The sequence below is a fragment of the Lutjanus erythropterus genome, chromosome 15, assembly GCF_056507025.1.
Source record: "Lutjanus erythropterus isolate fLutEry1 chromosome 15, fLutEry1.hap2, whole genome shotgun sequence".
NCBI classification, from domain to species: domain Eukaryota; kingdom Metazoa; phylum Chordata; class Actinopteri; order Lutjaniformes; family Lutjanidae; genus Lutjanus; species Lutjanus erythropterus.
In genome coordinates, this window is record NC_139331.1 from 35,069,467 (window position 1) to 35,090,051 (window position 20,585).

General features: G+C 38.4%; 2 protein-coding genes, 1 long non-coding RNA gene and 1 pseudogene across 4 annotated transcripts; all 4 read right to left on the reverse strand.

Annotated features, from left to right (window-relative positions):
* Positions 1–40: 40 nt before the first annotated feature.
* On the reverse strand, positions 41–19,668 carry LOC146314827 (uncharacterized). The gene is made up of 9 exons (XM_084736974.1): positions 19,524–19,668; positions 17,148–17,483; positions 16,761–17,024; positions 4,794–4,850; positions 4,200–4,292; positions 3,513–3,541; positions 1,660–1,716; positions 722–790; positions 41–455 (listed from the first exon to the last, which is right to left on the reverse strand). Exons 1-9 carry the CDS (start codon positions 19,585–19,587, stop codon positions 333–335), a joined length of 1,092 nt encoding a protein of 363 aa, XP_084593100.1. The 5' UTR covers positions 19,588–19,668; the 3' UTR covers positions 41–332.
* LOC146314828 (uncharacterized) lies at positions 5,156–6,179 on the reverse strand. Its single transcript, XM_084738156.1, has 3 exons — positions 6,119–6,179; positions 5,557–5,886; positions 5,156–5,433 (listed from the first exon to the last, which is right to left on the reverse strand). The coding sequence occupies exons 1-3, from the start codon at positions 6,177–6,179 to the stop codon at positions 5,156–5,158; spliced, it is 669 nt and encodes a 222-aa protein (XP_084594282.1).
* On the reverse strand, positions 9,069–12,033 carry LOC146314829 (uncharacterized; annotated as a pseudogene). The gene is made up of 8 exons (XR_014771900.1): positions 11,907–12,033; positions 11,391–11,726; positions 11,004–11,267; positions 10,795–10,854; positions 9,620–9,721; positions 9,501–9,529; positions 9,279–9,335; positions 9,069–9,137 (listed from the first exon to the last, which is right to left on the reverse strand). The product of XR_014771900.1 is annotated as an uncharacterized LOC146314829 (transcript).
* On the reverse strand, positions 14,037–16,203 carry LOC146314830 (uncharacterized). Its single transcript, XR_014771967.1, has 5 exons — positions 16,185–16,203; positions 15,108–15,209; positions 14,989–15,017; positions 14,767–14,823; positions 14,037–14,625 (listed from the first exon to the last, which is right to left on the reverse strand). It is a non-coding gene; the product is annotated as an uncharacterized LOC146314830 (long non-coding RNA).
* Positions 19,669–20,585: the final 917 nt, after the last annotated feature.

Sequence of the window (20,585 nt, forward strand, 5' to 3'; positions counted from 1 at the left end):
GACCCTTTATGACACTGTTGTTACATTTTTTTATGGCGTGGTCTGCAGGGGTGGTGGCATATCGGCTAATGACAGGAAGAGACTCAACAACCTGACCAAGAAGACCAGCTCTGTCCTGAGGTGCAGCCTTGATTCATCTGTAGCTTACAGCATCATGTTAAAGCTCATCAGACAAAGTCATCAAACAAAATAAACCATATATTATAAGGCTTCTTACAGCAATAAATCCTGAAAATATCATTTAATAGAAATACACAACCAAACATTTATCAGTCTCTGTTATCAGCGTGAAACAGCTGTAATGATATGAGCTGTAATTAAACTGTGGTCGCTCATTCGTTTGGTTTGTTGACGGTTGAGTAAAGGTTGCTGGGATCAGCAGAGGAGGAGGAAGCTTTGACAGTGGCGTAGGTCATGGCTTCATCATCAGCTTTATCTTTGTCTGCACCAACAGCCTAGAAAACGATAAACAAACAGCACAACACATGAATTACACAGCATTTAATGACACAGAATAATGGACACAACACGATGCTCAATAATGAAATAACCTACGACATTTCAAAGATTTGGTGTTAAAGACGTGTTTGTACTGAGATCATCTGGTCATAGACATTGAGATATATTTACATGTATACCTGAGCTGGAATGGTGAAAAAAAAAGAATATTTCCTGTTTTTTATGCACTACCATCATCACTTTAACCAATCAGACAGCCTACCTGGGTTTTTCTGTCAGTTTTCTTGGTGTAGCTGATGGTGGCGTAGGAAACACCATATTCAGGATCAGCCTGCACAGAGAAAACAACATTCATTCATTCATTCAACCTTTATTTACTTCTCAAGCACACATCTAGATTAAATCAGCCAAAAAAAGCAGAAATACAACACAAACAAAACAAGAAAAAAAAAAACCCCAGACAATAAGAGGTCAACATTAGTTAAGATAATTCCTAATTAAAGCATATAAAAACATTTTGATTTCTAAGCTCCTGAAACCTCCCTGCACACCATTGTGCACCCTTGAGTTAGCATGAAGTTCAATCCAGCAAGAGTGGCGAAACAGTGCACCGTTTTCATGTGCAACTGCAGCTGCTGCAGCATTTTGGGGTGTTTTTCATCTGTATGTCTTAGTTTTCATCACCCCATTTACAATCAGAAAGTCTAACTGGCTACAAAAACCCTAAAAAACACTACATTAGGCTCAACAATTTCACCATATTTTACACTGAAGTAATCCAAAAGTGACAGAAAGTAATCAAGTTACATCCCTACTCTCTCAACCCTGATCATTGATGTAGACTGTGAAAAGAAGTGGTCCTAAACTCGAAACCCTGAGGGACACCTTTTATTATTGGCTGCTCACTAACGTGGAAGTGATTCACACTTCAAATTTAATTCCGTTCTATTTTTATGTGTTTTAAGTTCTATTACTCACACCAATGAGGTCATGTCCTTCAAATGACGTCCCACAAACATTGTAGGCTTTTGTGGTGTATTTGTGGTGGTTTGACCTCTGAACTCTGGTTTTACAAACCACCGTTTGACACGTCTCTTCTGGTGCATTATCTCACTTCCCTTTTCATTGCACATTCTTACTTTCTCAAGACTGCACAGGGTGAAAAACTACAGCTGCATTTCAGAGTAACTGTGATCTCACCATGTCCGGACTGGTTCCTGGAGCAGACTGAGTCCCTGCAGGGTTTGAGGTCAACCCCTGCCGAAAAACACAGACTGGTTAAATTCGATCAAAAAGCATCTTACAGTTCAGTTAATGCACATGTTGTCAGGACACAATACTAACAACATCTGAACGTGTGTGACCAACTCTTGATACAGAGGTAACACTAAAACTGAAAAAGTTTACCACCAGTCTGACATCCAACTGGAGAAATGAAGAAGTGAAACAATTAAAAAGAAACTGTCGATTAGCAGAAGAAAGATGGAGGAAGAATAAATGAACAGTTAATTATCATTTTTTTCCGGGAACAGCTGACTATCTACAATAAAGCAATTAAACAAGGCAGACAAGCACACTTATCAAAATTGATAAATTACAACGAGGCCTGTCACTGGTCGTTTAATTAACCCTGTTTTTATTAAGTCCAGCGGTACTTCAGAAATGAAATAGAAACTATTAGATCTAATTTACGTCAGTCTCAGCCTCTGAACTTTAGTTTTAATGTGAGGAGACACTGGAGAAGTTTGTCCTGCCTCTTAGACCTCATTCGCACATCCTTTTTAAAAAACAGTTTATAGCTTTTTAAATGACTCTATAGATGAACTATTCGCTTCTACTCCGCTGCCTTTAAGATTTTAGAGAAGCTTGTTTTTATTCAGTTAAATGATTTCATGATCTCCCACGATACTTTTAAGAAATACCAGTTTGAGCCAATCGCAGCACAGAGACAGTACTGATCAAGGTTTTAAATGACCTGTTGTATTATGTCTCCTTTCAATTCTGTCAAAAAAAATGCTGTAGGCTTCTGTGGTGTATTTGTGGTGGTTTGATCTCTGATTTCTGGTTTTACAAACCACTGTTTGCACTTCTCTTCTGTCGGAGTCCAGTTGCATCATCTAACTTCCCTTTTACTGCACATTCTTACTTTCTCACGACTGCACAGATTGTAAAATACAGGTGCATTTCAGAGTAACTGTGTGATCTCATCGTGTCGTAACTGGTTCCTGGAGCAGGATGCACATGTTGTCCAGACACGATGTTATTAACACCTGTGCAGCGTATGTGCAGTATATCTGCAGGTTTCAGGAAGAGAGAGAGGGTGTAAGATGAACCCACCCACCCCCTGTTTCTAAGGAGCTGTGCACACTTGTTGTCATGTGACCATAAATAAAGGAAGCACCCATCATTTCTGCCAGGCTGTAATGGCAAGAACCACATGGGAGAAGTTATGTTAATGTAATTAACAAAAAAAAAAAACAAAAAAAAAAAACAAAAAAAAAAAAGCATGTGTACATATTCACAACAAAATAATAACAATAAATATCAAAATCTGACCTAATGTTGCTTTAAACTTTATTTGGTTTGTTTCATGTTGTTAATTTTTGGACAGTACTTTAAATTATTTTTAAAATGATTAAACTTGAAAGATCAGATGGTCACTTTACACCTAAATGGCTCAACTTACCCACCGACTCGGATCAACTTACCCTTAAACTGGGGCAAGTTTTAACATTTCTTTAAAAGTCATCTTTTCAAGGCCCTAGATACATTTTTTATCATTTCAGTTGATAGAAGATGACCTGAAATAAGATTAAACATGTTTATTGTACTTCTGTCTTATTTTTTCTCGTCTAGAAAGTTGGCTCATCTTACCCCACTCTCCCCTACAAGTAGTGTGATTGGAGCGTCAAAACACCCTCACATGTGCAGCTTCAGTCCAGCAGATAAATTCAATAGCTTTCAATACAACACATTTAGTGCGTTTCATCTAACCGTTTCTTATCTCAGCTATAGAATATAAATTTATAATGAACAACAGTTTTTAAACTTACAACAGTGTCATTCATCCGTGCTTCCTTCCCTGAAAAGACAAAAAGAGAGTCGACTTTAGCTTCTGTCTGTGTATGAAGTGTAATTTTTCCTTTTTCTTAAACAGAAAAGCGACTACAATCAGTTCATTCCAATATCAAACTTGTAAGTTCAAAATTGGAGAAATAAGTCATGATCCAGAAACAGAGGCACCAGGCCTTCAAAGTAAAAGTTAAAATGCTTTATAATGGAAAATACAACACTAATTATACAAAAATCCCAGCCAGCTGCTTTATTCTTGGGAAGTGTGCCCATGTGAGTCTACAAGATTATTTCACAAAAATAAATCTTCTTCACTGATCTCTGTACAGTGACAGCTTTACTCTGAATAGCAGCAGAGAAACTGAATGTAGGATCTTCTACTAAACTCAGATCATCACTGTATTACACTGTCAGGGGCCCCTGGTGACTTGTGGAGGCCCTATGCAGCTCCACGGTCCAGATATAACAAGACACGGCCCTGGATACGATGCTGATGTATGTTTTTTAAAAGAAAAAAGAAAAAAAGCACCACAGTCACCTCTCTGTTGACTGATTTAAAACAGAAAAATGTCTGAACCAAAGTGATCGTCAAACTTATACCTCACAGACCAGCTTCCACAGAGAAAATCCAGGTTTATTAAAAGCTTTTGTTCATAAAAGTTTCTCACCTTCACTTCTCCTCCATCTGATGACTTTTACAATGATTATCAAAACTGCCACTACAACCACTGCAGCCGCAGTGACGTACAGCCACGTCCAATCTGGAAAGATAAGGAAAAATATTTGAAGCGTTTCGGCTGCATGTGACCCAAACATTAATTCATTGTCTTAACCAAAGCAAAAACTGCAAATCCAGTAAGAACTCATTCTTCCAGGAGCTTTCAACCTCATGTTGTTGTTGAGACGTTGTAGAAAACTCCACTGTGTGCTTGTGGATACATGTGCTGCTGACTTTGTCACTCATCTCATCTTACATTATGTTGGCAGCTGCATTAACTGTATTCTGTACTGCACTTCATATTTTTTATTGCATCTGCTTGTTATGTGTAGGACTACAGCTGGACGCTCTAAATCTGGTGCAACCGCGTTTTCATTTCATTTAAATGATTAGTCATTGCACGCTGTCCTTTTATAATTTACAGACACGGTGTCTGTCAGACTGAGACTGACTGAATGAGGGAACAGCTCCGCCCACAGAGTCACAGAGAGACAAAGAAAGAGGTTGTGGAAGCAGAAACAGAATAAAAATGTTCAGTCACTACCTGTTGAAGCCTCATTGATTTTTGGTGGTTTTGTTGTTGCTGTTTTTGTTTCCTCACCTGAAAAGACAAACGCAACTCAACAAAACTTGTGTTGTCACATGATATTAAGACTTCAGTAAGGTTTTAGATTACAGCCCACAGTGCACTGTGTAATTACCCTGGAGTTACTATGTAACTATATGTAGTTACCGTGTAACTATAGGTATACCTGTCACATGTTACAGAACATGCAGGCTGTATTCTACAGCACTGACACTTCTCCCCCTGTTACATGTTAGTTACACAGTAACTACTGGACAGGGCTGTAATCTAAAGCATTACCGAAACTCCAAATCCGTAAAACAACAGATACTTTAGGTAATTCACATATTCTCACCTGGTTTCTTTCCTGAAGGTTGAAGTCTGAAGGGAAACCGATTGCTTTCGTTACCATCAGTCACTTCACATGTAAATAAGTTGTCCATGTAATGAGGAGTCAGAGGCGTCACAGAGGCAAAGCAGGAAGACTGTGATGTCCTCAGGTCTTTAAGTGTGAGCGCGTTGTTACCATCATACAGCCACTTCACTGTGAGTCTACAGAGTTCATATGTCGACACAGAGCAGTTTAATGTCACCTCATCAGTGTCCTTCTGTTCAGTCACTGGTGCAGATGGAGATATTGTGAGAGAAAAACAACAAGAGTCAAATTAACTTCATCACTATAATCATAATTATTATAATGTTTCACAGTTTGAGCTGAAAACATTATGATGTAAATACTCACTGGTAACAACAGACAGAAGAACCAGAGAGTCTGGACCTTGTTGTTGTCCTGATTTGTCAAACTGTCTGCAGGTGTAACGACCAACATCCTGGACTGTGACGTTCTTTATAACCAGAGAACAGTTCTCTGTAACACTCAGTCTGTCTGATTTAGATTTGTCCTCTCTACCAATCTGACCAAGTTCAACCAGCGATACTGCTGCTGTATCTCTGAAAGCATTATAGAGCCATGTAGTTCTGTCACAGTTTTGTTGACCGTCCATCACATTCTTACAAGACAAAGTGACTTCATCTCCAACAGTGATGAAGAGAGGAAGTTGTTCAGCTGCTGCTGTTAAGAAGATGAGAGAAAATGATGAGAAATGACTGAAAAGAGAAAATGTTTGTGTTCAAAGTCAGTGTGACGATTATTTCTTCATCCTTGTTTCAAACGTTCACTGAAGTCACCATGTTAAAAACAAACAACAGATTTAGTCTTAGTTAAACAAAACCCAAGTAATAAAGTCTCTTTAATAAACTGATAAAGTATTTTTTATACATATATGAGAAATATGTATTCTTACCTGTAAACTGAAGCACAGCTACGAGAAATAAAGACTTTTGGATCCGTTTGAACTCAACCATCATGATTCTCTGTCTCTGTCCTTCTGTCTTCTGTTTTCTAATAACTGTCTGAGTTTCTGAAGTCGTGCTTTAGCAGAGAAATACTGCACCCACTTCCTGTTATAAGTATGATGTCACTTCCTCATAATGACTTTCAGACTTTTTTTAAAATGTTTGTCTCTCTGAATTTCCTGCTGATGTCCAAACAGTCAAAACCTCATGAAAAGGTGTTTTTCTCTAATAGGACAGGAATATGTTTGTGTTCATTAAACCAGTGTAATGCTGCAGCAAACAAACTGTATTAAGTCTCATGTTCACACTGTGCCAACAGTGTTTCACTTCCTGAGAAGAAGAAGAAGAAGAAGAGGAAGGTTGCTAGTTGAGATTAATGTTTGCATCATTGCAGTTTGTTTTCTTTATATGGTATTTATTAGGAAACAGACAGGATCCATAGAGATGTTTGACAGCAGACATGAACAGACAGATGAAGAGTCAAGGATCTGACTCTGTCCATGGTGCAGTACGGTCAGGACTGACTAAAGGTGTAGGTCATACAGGCAGTCGGTGAGAACTCTGCCCTGTGCACACTGAGGAGTGATGCTTAAACATCTGGACTGATAGACTGACTGATGGACAGATGTCAAGAGGGAGAGAGCTATTTTCACAATTATTTCACAATGAAACAGTCCAGCTTTCATGTCTGAGGAGGAAGAAAAGAGCCCAACACGGGGATGTTGATTGTGTGCAGACGTTTCATTTGTTGCAGTTTGCAGGCTAAACAGTAATAAAGCTTAATAATGACGCTACAATAGCTGCTGTCCCTGACTAATATCACATGTGACATTTTATGATTAACTCCCTCCCTGAGGGCAGCTGATTCTGTGGTGCAACTGCTCTTATTTTGGTGATGCATAAATCACAACTTAGTCATATTTTAAGCTAAGACCAGGCTACGTTTGAACTTTTACACACAGCTGGTGCAACAGGCTGCAGCAGCTGTTTGTTCCACTCTGCAGAAACATCATTTTACCTGACTGATATCTGCTCTGTAACTGTCCACATGCTCTCAGGAAAGATGCACAAGCCCCCAGCTGCTGGAGTTGTATTATGATTGCTATTGTTATTGTTGTTGTTGCAGGTCAGAAACATCCAGCACACGTCCACATTTCTAACAGGTAAAGTCATTTTAATTCATAATATTAGAAATATCTGTTTAGTCTTGAAACCATTGTGGTGTTTCATGTTTGTTGCTCATATTTCTACTGTAGAATGAGTGGGTGGTGTTGCAACAAAACCTAAAACCAAAATGTCCCGAGTATCCGGCCCTGAGTACGGTGATGCAGCAGCAGGTGGAGGCAGAACAGATAAGATGGTATTTGAGAAGTCCGACACCTGTTGGTTCCTCTTTCTGTCTTCGCAGTCTTTTTTTTTTCTTCAGAAAACTGAAGGGGAAGTGTTTTGATGAAAGTGTGGGTACAACAGCAGCAGAATTTTTACCCTCTCATGATGATCAGATAACCATGAGAAACATACGAGGCTCACAGGAAGAGACGATTCACACTTTATTAGGACATTAGGAGGGGCTTATCGACTTCTGTTGAAACTCTCTTTAACTCCTGGAAGGTTTGAGGTCACTGACACCAGTTACAACAAACCAGTGGTGTAAGGAAGTTACATCAAGCTACTCACACACACACACAGCATGAGGTGTACATATATATATATATATATATATATATATATATATATATGTATGTATATATATGTTACCAACAATAAGTGACTAAATCTATTGTGTTGTGGAAGCAGAGAGGTCAAACCGAAAACTTTTAGAACCATAACAATCTCCTCGACCCCTTCATTCCTCTCCTCAAACCCTTAATACCTATCCTTAACCCCTACATCTTTCTCCTCCTCCCCTTCATCCCTCTCCTCAATGCCTTCCTCCCTCTCCTTGACCCCTCTATCCTTGGACCCCTTCATCCCTCCCCTTAACCCCTAAATCCCTCCCTCTGACCCCTTTTGTCCCTCCACACATGATCTTCTACCCATCCTTTGCAAATCCTGTCAACAATCCAATAAACTAGCTTTCATACTGAACATATGATGTGGTATTTGTTAGTACCTCGACCCCTCAGACTCCAGTCCTCCACAATATGAGCTACATACACTGTTCAACTAGATGGCCTTGAGTTTGTTGTACTTCAATATTTCACCTGTGGTTTGGAGGTTTTTCATGTTATATGCTCACTGCAGACACAACTAATCGGATGTTCAGTATGTGTGAAATTTTATTTACATTCATTTTAGGTCAGAAGTGAACAAGTGGAGGGAGGTTGTACTTCTAGTAGAGGCAGGACATTCAGAGGAAAGAAAAACACAGTGTAGAATGAAATGTAAAATATTTCTTTATTTGCAGATTATATTGTTAACAGATATAATAAAGAGAAGTCTGTTTCTGACTCCATTAAGGCTGTAAACCAAACACAGACACGTCTCATCAAATATATGAAGAACAATGTTAAATCAAAGCAAATTAAAATGAGTTCTTCAGCACACAGAGACATAAAACTGAAGTCAAGCTGCTGCAGCTTCAACAAGAACCAGGAAATCCGAAAATCAGCTCTGAACTCTTCAGCTGGAAGAACATTTCATGAAGTTAATCCAGCTGCTGTGTTCTGAACCGGCTGCAGAAAATCCAGATTTTCACAGCTGATACAGGAAAAGACATTTGATAAAACTCACAGTGGGCTTCCTGATATGAGCTGAAATCAACACTTGAATATTGTCGTCCAAAGTCAGACTAAAATAGAAACGTCTCAGCACACAAAACACACAAACATTTCTCACACTGATGAATCAGATCCAAAACAATCAGTCGTCCAAAACTGAAAATGATGTGATCAGATTTCAGGCAGAAGAGTCTCAAAAGTTTTCATAGTTCATCACACCATCATCTTCATCTTCATCATCATTCACCTGTGAAACACAACACAAACAAAGCCTCACTCTGACACACTTTAACTGACAACTTTCACATCATCCACCCACATTTAACACAAGGAAATCATCTGACGGCACCTGAACGCACCATCGGTTACTGTCTGATCAGATCTTTACCTGACTGGCTGCTGCACCTGAACGCCTCACCGGTGGTCTTCTGACTGGGTTTAAAAGCTGCACAAACACAAACAGTGAGACGTTCACAGTCCTGCATTACAGTAAGATGAAGAGTTAGCAGCAGCAGCTGATCATCATTTACACTGACTTACAGTCCCTGATCATTCAGAGACATTTTGAATTTGACACATGGCTTCACTTGACTTTTTATTTTCTACTCACAGTGTTGTCATCAGCTGGTCTCTGGTTCCCTGGAAAATAAAGCACAGAGGAACATTTCAGCTGTAAACTGACAGTTTGTGTTCATCAGTCCAAACAAATGTTGGTGTGAATTTTCTCACCTGGAGCTCTGATGAGAAGAACAGTGATCACAGTAATTAGGACGAGTTCAGCCACACGCAGAACCAACATGATGTAGTTCACAGCAGAACAACCTGTAGGAGCTGTGGAACAGAAAGAGAAGAAAGTTATTATTATTAAAAATCAGAAGAACAACATGTGTGTGATGTCTGTTGGTCTGACCTCCACTTTGGAGGTTTGATGTTTTCTTTCAGTTGCTTTTTATTACTTCTACTGTTTTATTTATTAATTTGTTTACTTTTTAAAGTTTATTATTTTAAATCATTTTATTGCTTTGGTTGTTTTGCCTGATTTCACAGCAGTGTTTCTAAAAAGATTTGATGCATGCTGTGATGTCTTTAGGTGTGTCTTTTTTTGTATAATTCAGATGAGGGATATTCGACAAAGAAGAAAAATCTTTTTGGAACTCAAACTGAGACAAACAGTGAGCACAAAACTATGAATTTATAATGAGAAAATAAAAAAGTGGACAGAGGACTGACAAATAAAAATGACAAACCTTGTGTTCTTTTCAATACTTCTGACAAAATAAAAATACAAAATGGTAAACAGTAACACATTCAGTCGTTTCATTGAAATGTACATGTCTGATATTTGTGAGGGGTCTGCTGTGATTGGTGGAACTCAAGGGAAGCTCAGCTGATTGGTTAAATGTGCAGAAAAGTTGCCGCGATTGGACAAAATTGCCAGGTCGTGCAGAATTCACAAGGATCAATTGAATTTGTGTGATTGCAAAGTCACAACTTCTGTTGTCCCAACAACTGTCTAAAGTTTCTGTCCTCTAGATGAACTTTTCATGTATCATCAGGTCAAATCATTTTGTCCAGTTCTTTGCTTTGTGACCAAATACCTTCAAAACTAATGACACTCCCATCAGCCTCAGCTGTACTTCATTTCCCATCATTCACCACTGACAGACTCACAGAGCCACTAGCATGGCTGCAGACTCTCACACTCATTAATGTCTGTTTAAAATGTTTTGGATACAAACCAGAAAACCTCAAACATCATAAAACAGACACACAAAGTGTCTGTCAGGATCTAAAAGTTCTCCTGTCTGCATGAGAGAGAGAGAGAGACAGAGAGAGAGAGAGAGAGAGAGAGAGAGAGAGAGAGAGAGAGAGACTGTAGAAACAGAAAGATAAAAAGACTCTACCTTTTGATGGATCATCAGTTGTTGTTGGTTTGTTTGTTGTTGTTGTTGTTGTTTCCTCACCTAAACAGATAAACACAACTCAACAAACTGTTCAGTACAAAACTCATGAAGTGATGTGAAACTAAAACTTCAGATCCATAAAATAAACAAATATTTGTTGAGTGTGACTCAAGTGACTTTAAACTTTAAACAGTTCAACATATTCTCACCTGGTTTCCCTCCTGAAGGTTGAAGTCTGAAGGGAAAGCGCTTCGCTTTGTTACCATCAGTCACTTCACATGTAAATAAGTTGTCCATGTAATGAGGAGTCAGAGGCGTCACAGAGGCAAAGCAGGAAGACTGTGATGTCCTCAGGTCTTTAAGTGTGAGCACATTGTTACCATCATACAGCCACTTCACTGTGAGTCTACAGAGTTCATATGTCGACACAGAGCAGTTTAATGTCACATTATCATTGTTCTTCTGTTCAGTCACTGGTGCAGATGGAGATATTGTGAGAGAAAAACAACAAGAGTCAAATTAACTTCATCACTATAATCATAATTATTATAATGTTTCACAGTTTGAGTTGAAAACATTATGATGTAAATACTCACTGGTAACAACAGACAGAAGAACCAGAGAGTCTGGACCTTGTTTGTTTCCTGATTTGTTGAACTGTCTGCAGGTGTAACGACCAACATCCTGGACTGTGATGTTCTTTATAACCAGAGAACAGTTCACTGTAACACTCAGTCTGTCTGATTTAGATTTGTCACGTTCAACAAGCTGACCAAGTTCAACCAGCGATACTGCTGCTGTATCTCTGAAAGCATTATAGATCCATGTAGTTCTGTCACAGTTTTGTTGACCGTCCATCACATTCTTACAAGACAAAGTGACTTCATCTCCAACTCTGACAGTGAAGGAGGGAGGAAGTTGATCAGCTGCTGCTGTTAAGAAGATGAGAGAAAATGATGAAAAATGACTGAAATTATAAAATGTTTGTTACATTCATGTTTCCAAGAGTTCAATAAACTCACAGTGTTAGAAACTAACAACAGATGTTGTTGTCTTAGTTAAATAAAACTTAGTAAATCAGTGTGTAATAAATGTGATATTTGTATTCTTACCTGTAAACTGAAGCTCCGCCACAAGAAACAAATAAATTTGGATCCATTTGAAGTCAACCATCATGATTCTCCGTCTCTGTCCTTCGTCTGTCTCTTGTTCTCACGCTGATAACTGTCTGAGTCTCTAAAGTCCTGTTTTAGTACAGAGATGCTGCAGCCACTTCCTCTGGTTAGTATGATGTCACTTCCTCATAGCGACTTTTAAGGCACGGTCACACATGATGCAGATGAAGGTGGGTGACAATCGCCTGCCATTGAAAATTATGGTTAACCACATTCACTTGTTTGCTGCTGGTTGATGTCAACACAAATTTGCCAACGTGTCACTGTGCCGTTTGTCTGTTTTAGAATTTCATTGGCTCGAATTTCTTGCAAATGTCCAATTTTCATGTTCACCTCATTGAAACATAGTTTTCTCTCATCCACAGAGACCCAAAATTCTTGATCATCAACATGAGACGCAGCCGTCAGAGACTCATACTGAGTGTCATGTTCACACTGTGTCCAGTCCCTCAGTATGTTTGTGACAGTGACATGTTTCACCTCCTGAAGAGAAGAAGAGGAAGTTGAACGGGTGAAGATTCTTAGGTAAGATAAATGTTTCGCAAGAATGCAGCTTGTTTTCTTTAGAAACAACAAAAACAGCAGCAGAGGTCTGGTGGTTTTATCCTCCAATGATGATCAAATCACCATCAGAGACAAAAGTCTCACAGGAACAGACAGTCGACACTTTATTAAGACGAGGAGGAGCTTATTGACTCCTGGATGGTTTGAGGTCACTGACACTGTGTGTGTTTCAACAAACAGTTAAAACACAGATGAGCGTCCAGGCTGAACTGTCTTTAACTGTCAGAACCTCCACAACATGTACTACATGTACTGTTTCTGTGTGAACACATATTTTCAGTCTGTACCATCCACAGCTGAAAGTGATGAACTGCCGTCTTTAACTGAGTTAAACTCGACCAGTTGATTCCACTGAGCTGAACCAAGTCGTCTTTTTGTGCCTGAACCTGCAGAGCATCAGATAAACTACAACCGAACAAAGAAAAAATTGAGAAAATGGTTTTCAGCCGCAAAGATCAAAGGTTAAAAGTCAGTGTTGAATTTGAATCCATGATATTATGTATACATATATGTATATATATATATTATGAATATATTTACTAACAAAGACCACGCCAAAATAGATTTGCATATAAATGGTTTATTGTTATGATGGATGGACGAGAGCTTGGATGATGAAGTAGTGGTCTGGAAGGGGGTGTGGGTTGGAGGTAAGGAGGGAAGGGGGAAGGGGTTAGGGTTTGAGGGATGGAGGGATGAGGGTAAAGGGATGTGGGATGAAGGGAGGGGGATGGGGGTTGTTGGATGGGGGATGTATGGGATGGGAGGAAGCGGTGGAGAGGATGAGGGGTTTGAGTTGGATGGATGGATGGGTTCGGTGGAGTCAGCTGGTGGCTGAAAAATGCAATGGAACCAGGCAGGGTTGAGACTCTGGGTGGGGGTACCGTCTCTCTCAGACTCCTGTATTCTGGCAAAGAGAGAAGAAAAAGAGGGGGTCGGGGAGGGAGAGATGTGGAAACAAAGGGTGAGGAAACAGCTTAAGTACTCGGAAATGAATTGGTCTCAGGCGTGGTCTTTGTTCCTGAATCTTGTTAGAAAACATCATTTATAATTAAAATTAACTATAACTAAACTAAATTAAAGGATTTCTGTCTAAACATGGTGCAGAAAAACTTATTTAAAACATATTCCCATTACTTTTTTAAAAAGCACTAAGCAGTGTTTAGTTTCTCTGCTCCACACCTGTGGAACAAACTTCCTGAATACCTGAGGTCGACTGAAACTGTCAGCTCATTTAAATCAGGATTCAAAACATTGTTTACTGCAGTTTTACAAAGAAGAAGGTACATAAGTTTTTGTTAAAGTAATCTGTAGCTAAACAACCAAACTGTGACTGTTTCACAGAGTTAATTACATGTTTACTTGTTATTTTAGAACCCAGTGAGAACTGAGGAACCCAACAGAGGAACGATTTACTACAAGTAAAGAAGACATTAATAGTTAACAATATTCACTTCTCATTATGACTGTTAGAACATGAAGGAATCACAAAACACTTTAGAATTAAGTGTTAACATTTATTTATTTGCAGATTATATTGTTAACAGATATAATAAAGAGGCTGAAAACCAAAACACAGACACGTCCCAACAAATATATGAAGAACAATGTTAAATCAAAGCAAATTAAAATGAGTTCTTCAGCACACAGAGACATGAAACTGAAGTCAAGCTGCTGCAGCTTCAACAAGAACCAGGAAATCTGAAAATCAGCTCTGAACTCTTCAGCTGGAAAAACATTTCATGAAGTTAAAATGAGTAAAATGATGAAGTGAAATCCAGCTGCTGTGTTCTGAACCAGCTGCAGAAAATCAGGATTTTCAAAACTGATGCAGGAAACGACATTTGATAAAACTCACAGTGGGCTTCCTGATATGAGCTGAAATCAATACTTGAATATTGTCGTCCAAAGTCAGACTAAAATAGAAACGTCTCAGCACACAAAACACACAAACATTTCTCACACTGATGAATCAAATCCAAAACAATCAGTCGTCCAAAACTGAAAATGATGTGATCAGATTTCAGGCAGAAGAGTCTCAAAAGTTTTCATAGTTCATCACACCATCATCTTCATCTTCATCATCATTCACCTGTGAAACACAACACAAACAAAGCCTCACTCTGACACACTTTAACTGACAACTTTCACATCATCCACCCACATTTAACACAAGAAAATCATCTGACGGCACCTGAACGCACCATCGGTTACTGTCTGATCAGATCTTTACCTGACTGGCTGCTGCACCTGAACGCCTCACCGGTGGTCTTCTGACTGGGTTTAAAAGCTGCACAAACACAAACAGTGAGACGTTCACAGTCCTGCATTACAGTAAGATGAAGAGTTAGCAGCAGCAGCTGATCATCATTTACACTGACTTACAGTCCCTGATCATTCAGAGACATTTTGAATTTGACACATGGCTTCACTTGACTTTTTATTTTCTACTCACAGTGTTGTCATCAGCTGGTCTCTGGTTCCCTGGAAAATAAAGCACAGAGGAACATTTCAGCTGTAAACTGACAGTTTGTGTTCATCAGTCCAAACAAATGTTGGTGTGAATTTTCTCACCTGGAGCTCTGATGAGAAGAACAGTGATCACAGTAATTAGGACGAGTTCAGCCACACGCAGAACCAACATGATGTAGTTCACAGCAGAACAACCTGCAGGAGCTGTGGAACAGAAAGAGAAGAAAGTTATTATTATTAAAAATCAGAAGAACAACATGTGTGATGTCTGTTGGTCTGACCTCCACTTTGGAGGTTTGATGTTTTCTTTCAGTTGCTTTTTATTACTTCTATTGTTTTATTTATTAATTTGTTCACTTTTTAAAGTTTATTATTTTAAATCATTTTATTGCTTTGATTGTTTTGCCTGATTTCACAGCAGTGTTTCTAAAAAGATTTGATGCATGCTGTGATGTCTTTAGGTGTGTCTTTTTTTGTATAATTCAGATGAGGGATATTCGACAAAGAAGAAAAATCTTTTTGGAACTCAAACTGAGACAAACAGTGAGCACAAAACTATGAATTTATAATGAGAAAATAAAAAAGTGGACAGAGGACTGACAAATAAAAATGACAGACCCCCCCTGGATGAACTTTTCATGTATCATCAGGTCAAATTTTGAATTTTGTCCAGTTCTTTGCTTTATGACCAAATACCTGCAAAACTAATGACACTCCCATCAGTCTCAGCTGTACTTCATTTCCCATCATTCACCACTGACAGACTCACAGAGCCACTAACATGGCTGCAGACTCTCACACTCATTAATGTGAGTTTAAAATATTTTGGACACTAATAAAATTTCAAGAAAACATTTTTCTGCTGTGAAAATCTGATTCAAGTCAAATCATAGAAATAAAGTTTGTGTTTGACTTGTTAAAAAGTTTGACTGCAGCTTTTTGTTCTGTTCAAAATCATTTAGCTAAAACAGAAGAGAGCTGCATGTGATTTTCTAAAGTGTTTAAACATTCAGATTTTAGTTCTAACTAATGCCTTCATAATTGTTTTTGTCGAGCATTTTAAAACATTCAACTATTTACTGATGAAACACAAACCAGAAAACCTGGATAATCAGTTGTTGGTTTGTTTGTTGTTGTTGTTGTTTCCTCACCTAAACAGATGAACACAACTCAACAAACTGTCCAGTTCAAAACTCATGAAGTGATAAGAAACTAAAACTTAAGATCCATAAAATAAACAAATATTTTAGATAATTATTCTCATCAGTTTGAAGTGACTTTAAACAGTTCAACATATTCTCACCTGGTTTCTCACCTGATGGTTGAGGTCTGAAGGGAAACTGCTGCACTTTGTTACCATCAGTCACTTCACACTTCAGATTAAATCTTGATGAGTAATCGTGAACAGAAGTCAGAAATTTGAAAAAAGCTTGGCAAGGATATGACGTCTTCTTGTCTTCATGTTTGTGCACATTGTTAATGTCATACAGCCGCTTCACTGTGAGTCTACATGGTTCAAATGTCGACACAGAGCAGCTTAATGTCACCACATCATTGTCCTTCTCTTCAGTCACTGGTGCAGATGGAGATATTGTGAGAGAAAAACAACATGTTACATGTTAGTTACACAGTAACTACTGGACAGGCCTGCAATCTAAAGTGTTACCGAAACTCCAAATCCGTAAAACAGCAAATACTTTAGGTGATTACTCACAACAGTTTGAAGTGACTTTAAACAGTTCAACATATTCTCACCTGGTTTCTTTCCTGAAGGTTGAAGTCTGAAGGGAAAGCGCTTCGCTTTGTTACCATCAGTCACTTCACATGTAAATAAGTTGTCCATGTAATGAGGAGTCAGAGGCGTCACAGAGGCAAAGCAGGAAGACTGTGATGTCCTCAGGTCTTTAAGTGTGAGCGCGTTGTTACCATCATACAGCCGCTTCACTGTGAGTCTACATGTTTCATATGTCGACACAGAGCAGTTTAATGTCACATTATCATTGTTCTTCTGTTCAGTCACTGGTGCAGATGGAGATATTGTGAGAGAAAAACAACAAGAGTCAAATTAACTTCATCACTATAATCATAATTATTATAATGTTTCACAGTTTGAGCTGAAAACATTATGATGTAAATACTCACTGATAACAACAGACAGAAGAACCAGAGAGTCTGGACCTTGTTGTTGTCCTGATTTGTCAAACTGTCTGCAGGTGTAACGACCAACATCCTGGACTGTGACATTCTTTATAACCAGAGAACAGTTCTCTGTAACACTCAGTCTGTCTGATTTAGATTTGGCCCCTCTACCAATTTGACCACGTTCAACCAGCCCTACTGCTGCTGTACTTGGTGAATCACTATAGATCCATGTAGTAGCGTCACAGTTTTGTTGACCGTCCATCACATTCTTACAAGACAAAGTGACTTTTTTTCCGGCTCTGACACTGAAGGAGAGACGAAGTTGTTCAGCTGCTGCTGTTAAGAAGATGAGAGAAAATGATGAAAAATGAGTGAAAAGAAAAAAAATGTTGTTATGTTCAAAACTAGTGTGATGATCATTTCTTTATCCTCATTTCTAAGAGTTCATTAAAGGAGAAATCTGTGATATATTCACTGTAATAAATCATAAAATGACCATGTTATGTCATCACAGATTAAAGAAACATGTTAAACTGAAATACTCCTGACTCTGACATTAACAAGCAGCAGTTTTAACATTTTCATTCCAGGCAGGAATAACTGTTTCAGTTTCTCTGTTTCATGTTAATCAGAGTTCAGTTTAATGCTGAAAAAGTTGGTGTCTGTTTATGGGTCTTAAGAAATCATTAACAATCTTGCAGGAGAAAAACAGTAGAACAAAAAAGTTGAGAAAACTTGAAAATATCAAGGAAGCACACTGTACAAGAGTCAGTTCTTAAATTTTGAAAAAGTTTTATCAACTACTGATCTTTTGTTGGGATAATTTACTTTTCTTCTTTAGATAAACTTAAAGCTTTGAATTTTAGGAACTTAAAACATTGCATTAAAAACTGAGTACATTTACTGAAGTGAAAGTAAATTTTTCAAGCTCTATAAATAGACAAATCATGTTTGCAGCTGACTGTGGCCAATTTTTGAAAAAACATTTTTAGTTTCTAAAACTCAAAGATTCAAGATCTCTCTGAAGATTATAGGTCAACAGAACTTTTTTAAGTTCACTTCAGAACTTAAAAGTTTGAGTTGGGCTCAAACTGAAAAATCTTTTGCAGTGTGTTGCCTTGAAATGCAAAGTTTTTTCTTTTACAGTGTAATAAAGTCTGACAGACAGTCACTGAACTGTGTATTTTCAGAGCAGCTGACTTTTGTTTTCAGTATAATTGGCTGAACTTCATATTAACAGAAAATTGTTATAAACAGCCGATCATCGCTTGTTACTGTAAAATTACGTTGCTGTGCTCGTCTTGTCCCCAAACATCCTCGAGAGGAAGGGGAGGAGGAGGAGGAGGAGGAGGAGGAGGAGGAGGGAAACAACGTGTTTCAACCATGAATCAGCTATTAAACAGTGTGCAGCACTTACAATCTATGCAGCCTTCACTGCTTTCTATACAAATACTATACATCTGCTAAACATCACTGTATGTTTATATGTCAGCTTTTTTTCAGTAGTGTATATTTTATTTAAAAGGATTGTTTTCGCCCAGAATACTCAAAAAATGATGCATTGCATTTTGGGGGCTTAAACAGACTCAAAAACTCACCAAATTTGTCACATATGTCAGTCCTGGTGAACATTTACATGTCATATGATTTTTGTTGAAACACCATCATTACCTGCATGTTTCACCGACATGCATGACAGTTGGTACACATCATGCCCAGATACACAAAAAAGTCTGAGGAATCTACAGCCTAAACCCAAGAGGAAGTCGGCCATTTTGAATTCCGTGGTCATTTTTGACGTTTTCCACATGTTGTATTTTAACTGTGTAACATCTAAACTACTTTGTGATCAAAATTTATTAAAAGTTTTCACTGCCGTTAAAGGGCGTGGCTGTGAGGTGGCATTGAATTTTGACATCTCATCATGAAACACGAAATTGCTATAACTTTAGCATAGATGGTCCAGTCTGCACCAAATTTAAAATGGTTGATAATAGTCCCGCCTTGAACACTTCTACATGACAATATTCCATGATTGTCATAGCGCCACCTGCTGGCTAAACCCAATAGGAAGTCAGCCATTTTGAATTTTGTGTTCAATTTCCCATTATTTCGCATTTTGAGAAATTCCTCCTACAGAAATAATCTGATTGACTTCACGACATGTGTGTGCCATCCAGACTACTTTGTGATTAAACGTCATTAAAAGATTTGGTCAGCATTTAATTTACATCTTTTTTATGTCTTTTATGACACCTTTGTGTTGTTATATCTTTTATGCTTTTTTTTGTCTTTTTACATAATTTTTGGTTTTGTCACACATTTTACATTGTTTTGATCATTTTCATAATGTTATGTATCATATCATATTCTTACCTGTAAACTGAAGCACCGCTGTGAGAAATAAAGACACTTGGATCCATTTGAACTCAGCCATCATGATTCTCCGTCTCTGTCCTTCGTCTGTCTCCAGCTGATAACTGTCTGAGTCTCTAAAGTCCTGCTTTAGCAGAGAGATGCTGCACTTACTTCCTGCGGTTACTACGACACGTCATGGTCACACACGTGACCAACGTCTGCTGAGGAGAACACACACACTGAACCACACACACTTATTTACTGTTGGTTCAGGTCAAAGTTCTTGTTGACGTCCAAACAGCCAAAAACTCATTTTGTTGAAACAGTAGTAGTTTTCTCTCATCCAGTGACTGACAGTGACCCTGAATTCTTGATCAACATGAGAGAGACAGACATCAGAGACATGTCGAGTTTCACGTTCACACTGTGTCTTGTCCTGTGGTTCCATGACGTGTTTCACACACTGAGAATAATAATAAGAAGAAGAAGTTGAAGGGTTGAAGATTGTTTGTTAAGATAAATGTTTGCAGTAATGCACCTTTTTTAGATTGTGTTTATTATAAAACAGACAGGATGCATCATGATGTCTGACAGCACGCATGAACAGACAAGTGAAGAGTCAAACTCCTCGTCCACCAGGATTTGACCGTCGTAACCCTGAAAACTCGGCGTTGAACCTGATGTCACCTCACTGACCCCAATATTGCTTTGTGTCACAGACCTGTTGTCTCCTGTTTGTGTCTTTGCAGTTTTTGTTCTGAGCGCAGAAGGAGAACTGTTTTGATGAGAACGTGGTTAACAGCAGCAGAACTCTGGTGGTACTGACCTCTAATGATGACCAGATAACAAACATATGTGCATATGGACAGTGGGGACATGTGAGACAGAGAATAGAATTATAATAAACTAAATTAATAGTTTTTTATTCCTTTTTAATGTAAAAATATATCTGCAGATGACTAAAATTGTAACACAGTGAGACCAAAGCATTTAACCTGACCTCGTCTCAATTCTAATGTTACAATACCAGAGAAAATGTATGTTTAGGACCTGAGCACCGACTGGTGAAAGGATCCCGTT

Excerpts from the sequence above, each read along its gene's own strand:
- LOC146314828 (XM_084738156.1), bottom strand. The coding sequence starts at position 6,179 with ATGGTTGAGTTCAAACGGATCCAAAAGTCTTTATTTCTCGTAGCTGTG. Across the intron at positions 5,887-6,118 it reads AGCTGTGCTTCAGTTTACAG|CAGCAGCTGAACAACTTCCT; the intron begins GTAAGAATACAT and ends TCTTCTTAACAG. Across the intron at positions 5,434-5,556 it reads TCTTCTGTCTGTTGTTACCA|TGACTGAACAGAAGGACACT; the intron begins GTGAGTATTTAC and ends CATCTGCACCAG.
- LOC146314827 (XM_084736974.1), bottom strand. The coding sequence starts at position 19,587 with ATGATGGCTGAGTTCAAATGGATCCAAGTGTCTTTATTTCTCACAGCG. Across the intron at positions 17,484-19,523 it reads AGCGGTGCTTCAGTTTACAG|CAGCAGCTGAACAACTTCGT; the intron begins GTAAGAATATGA and ends TCTTCTTAACAG. Across the intron at positions 1,717-3,512 it reads CACGGATGAATGACACTGTT|GGGTTGACCTCAAACCCTGC; the intron begins GTAAGTTTAAAA and ends GTTTTTCGGCAG.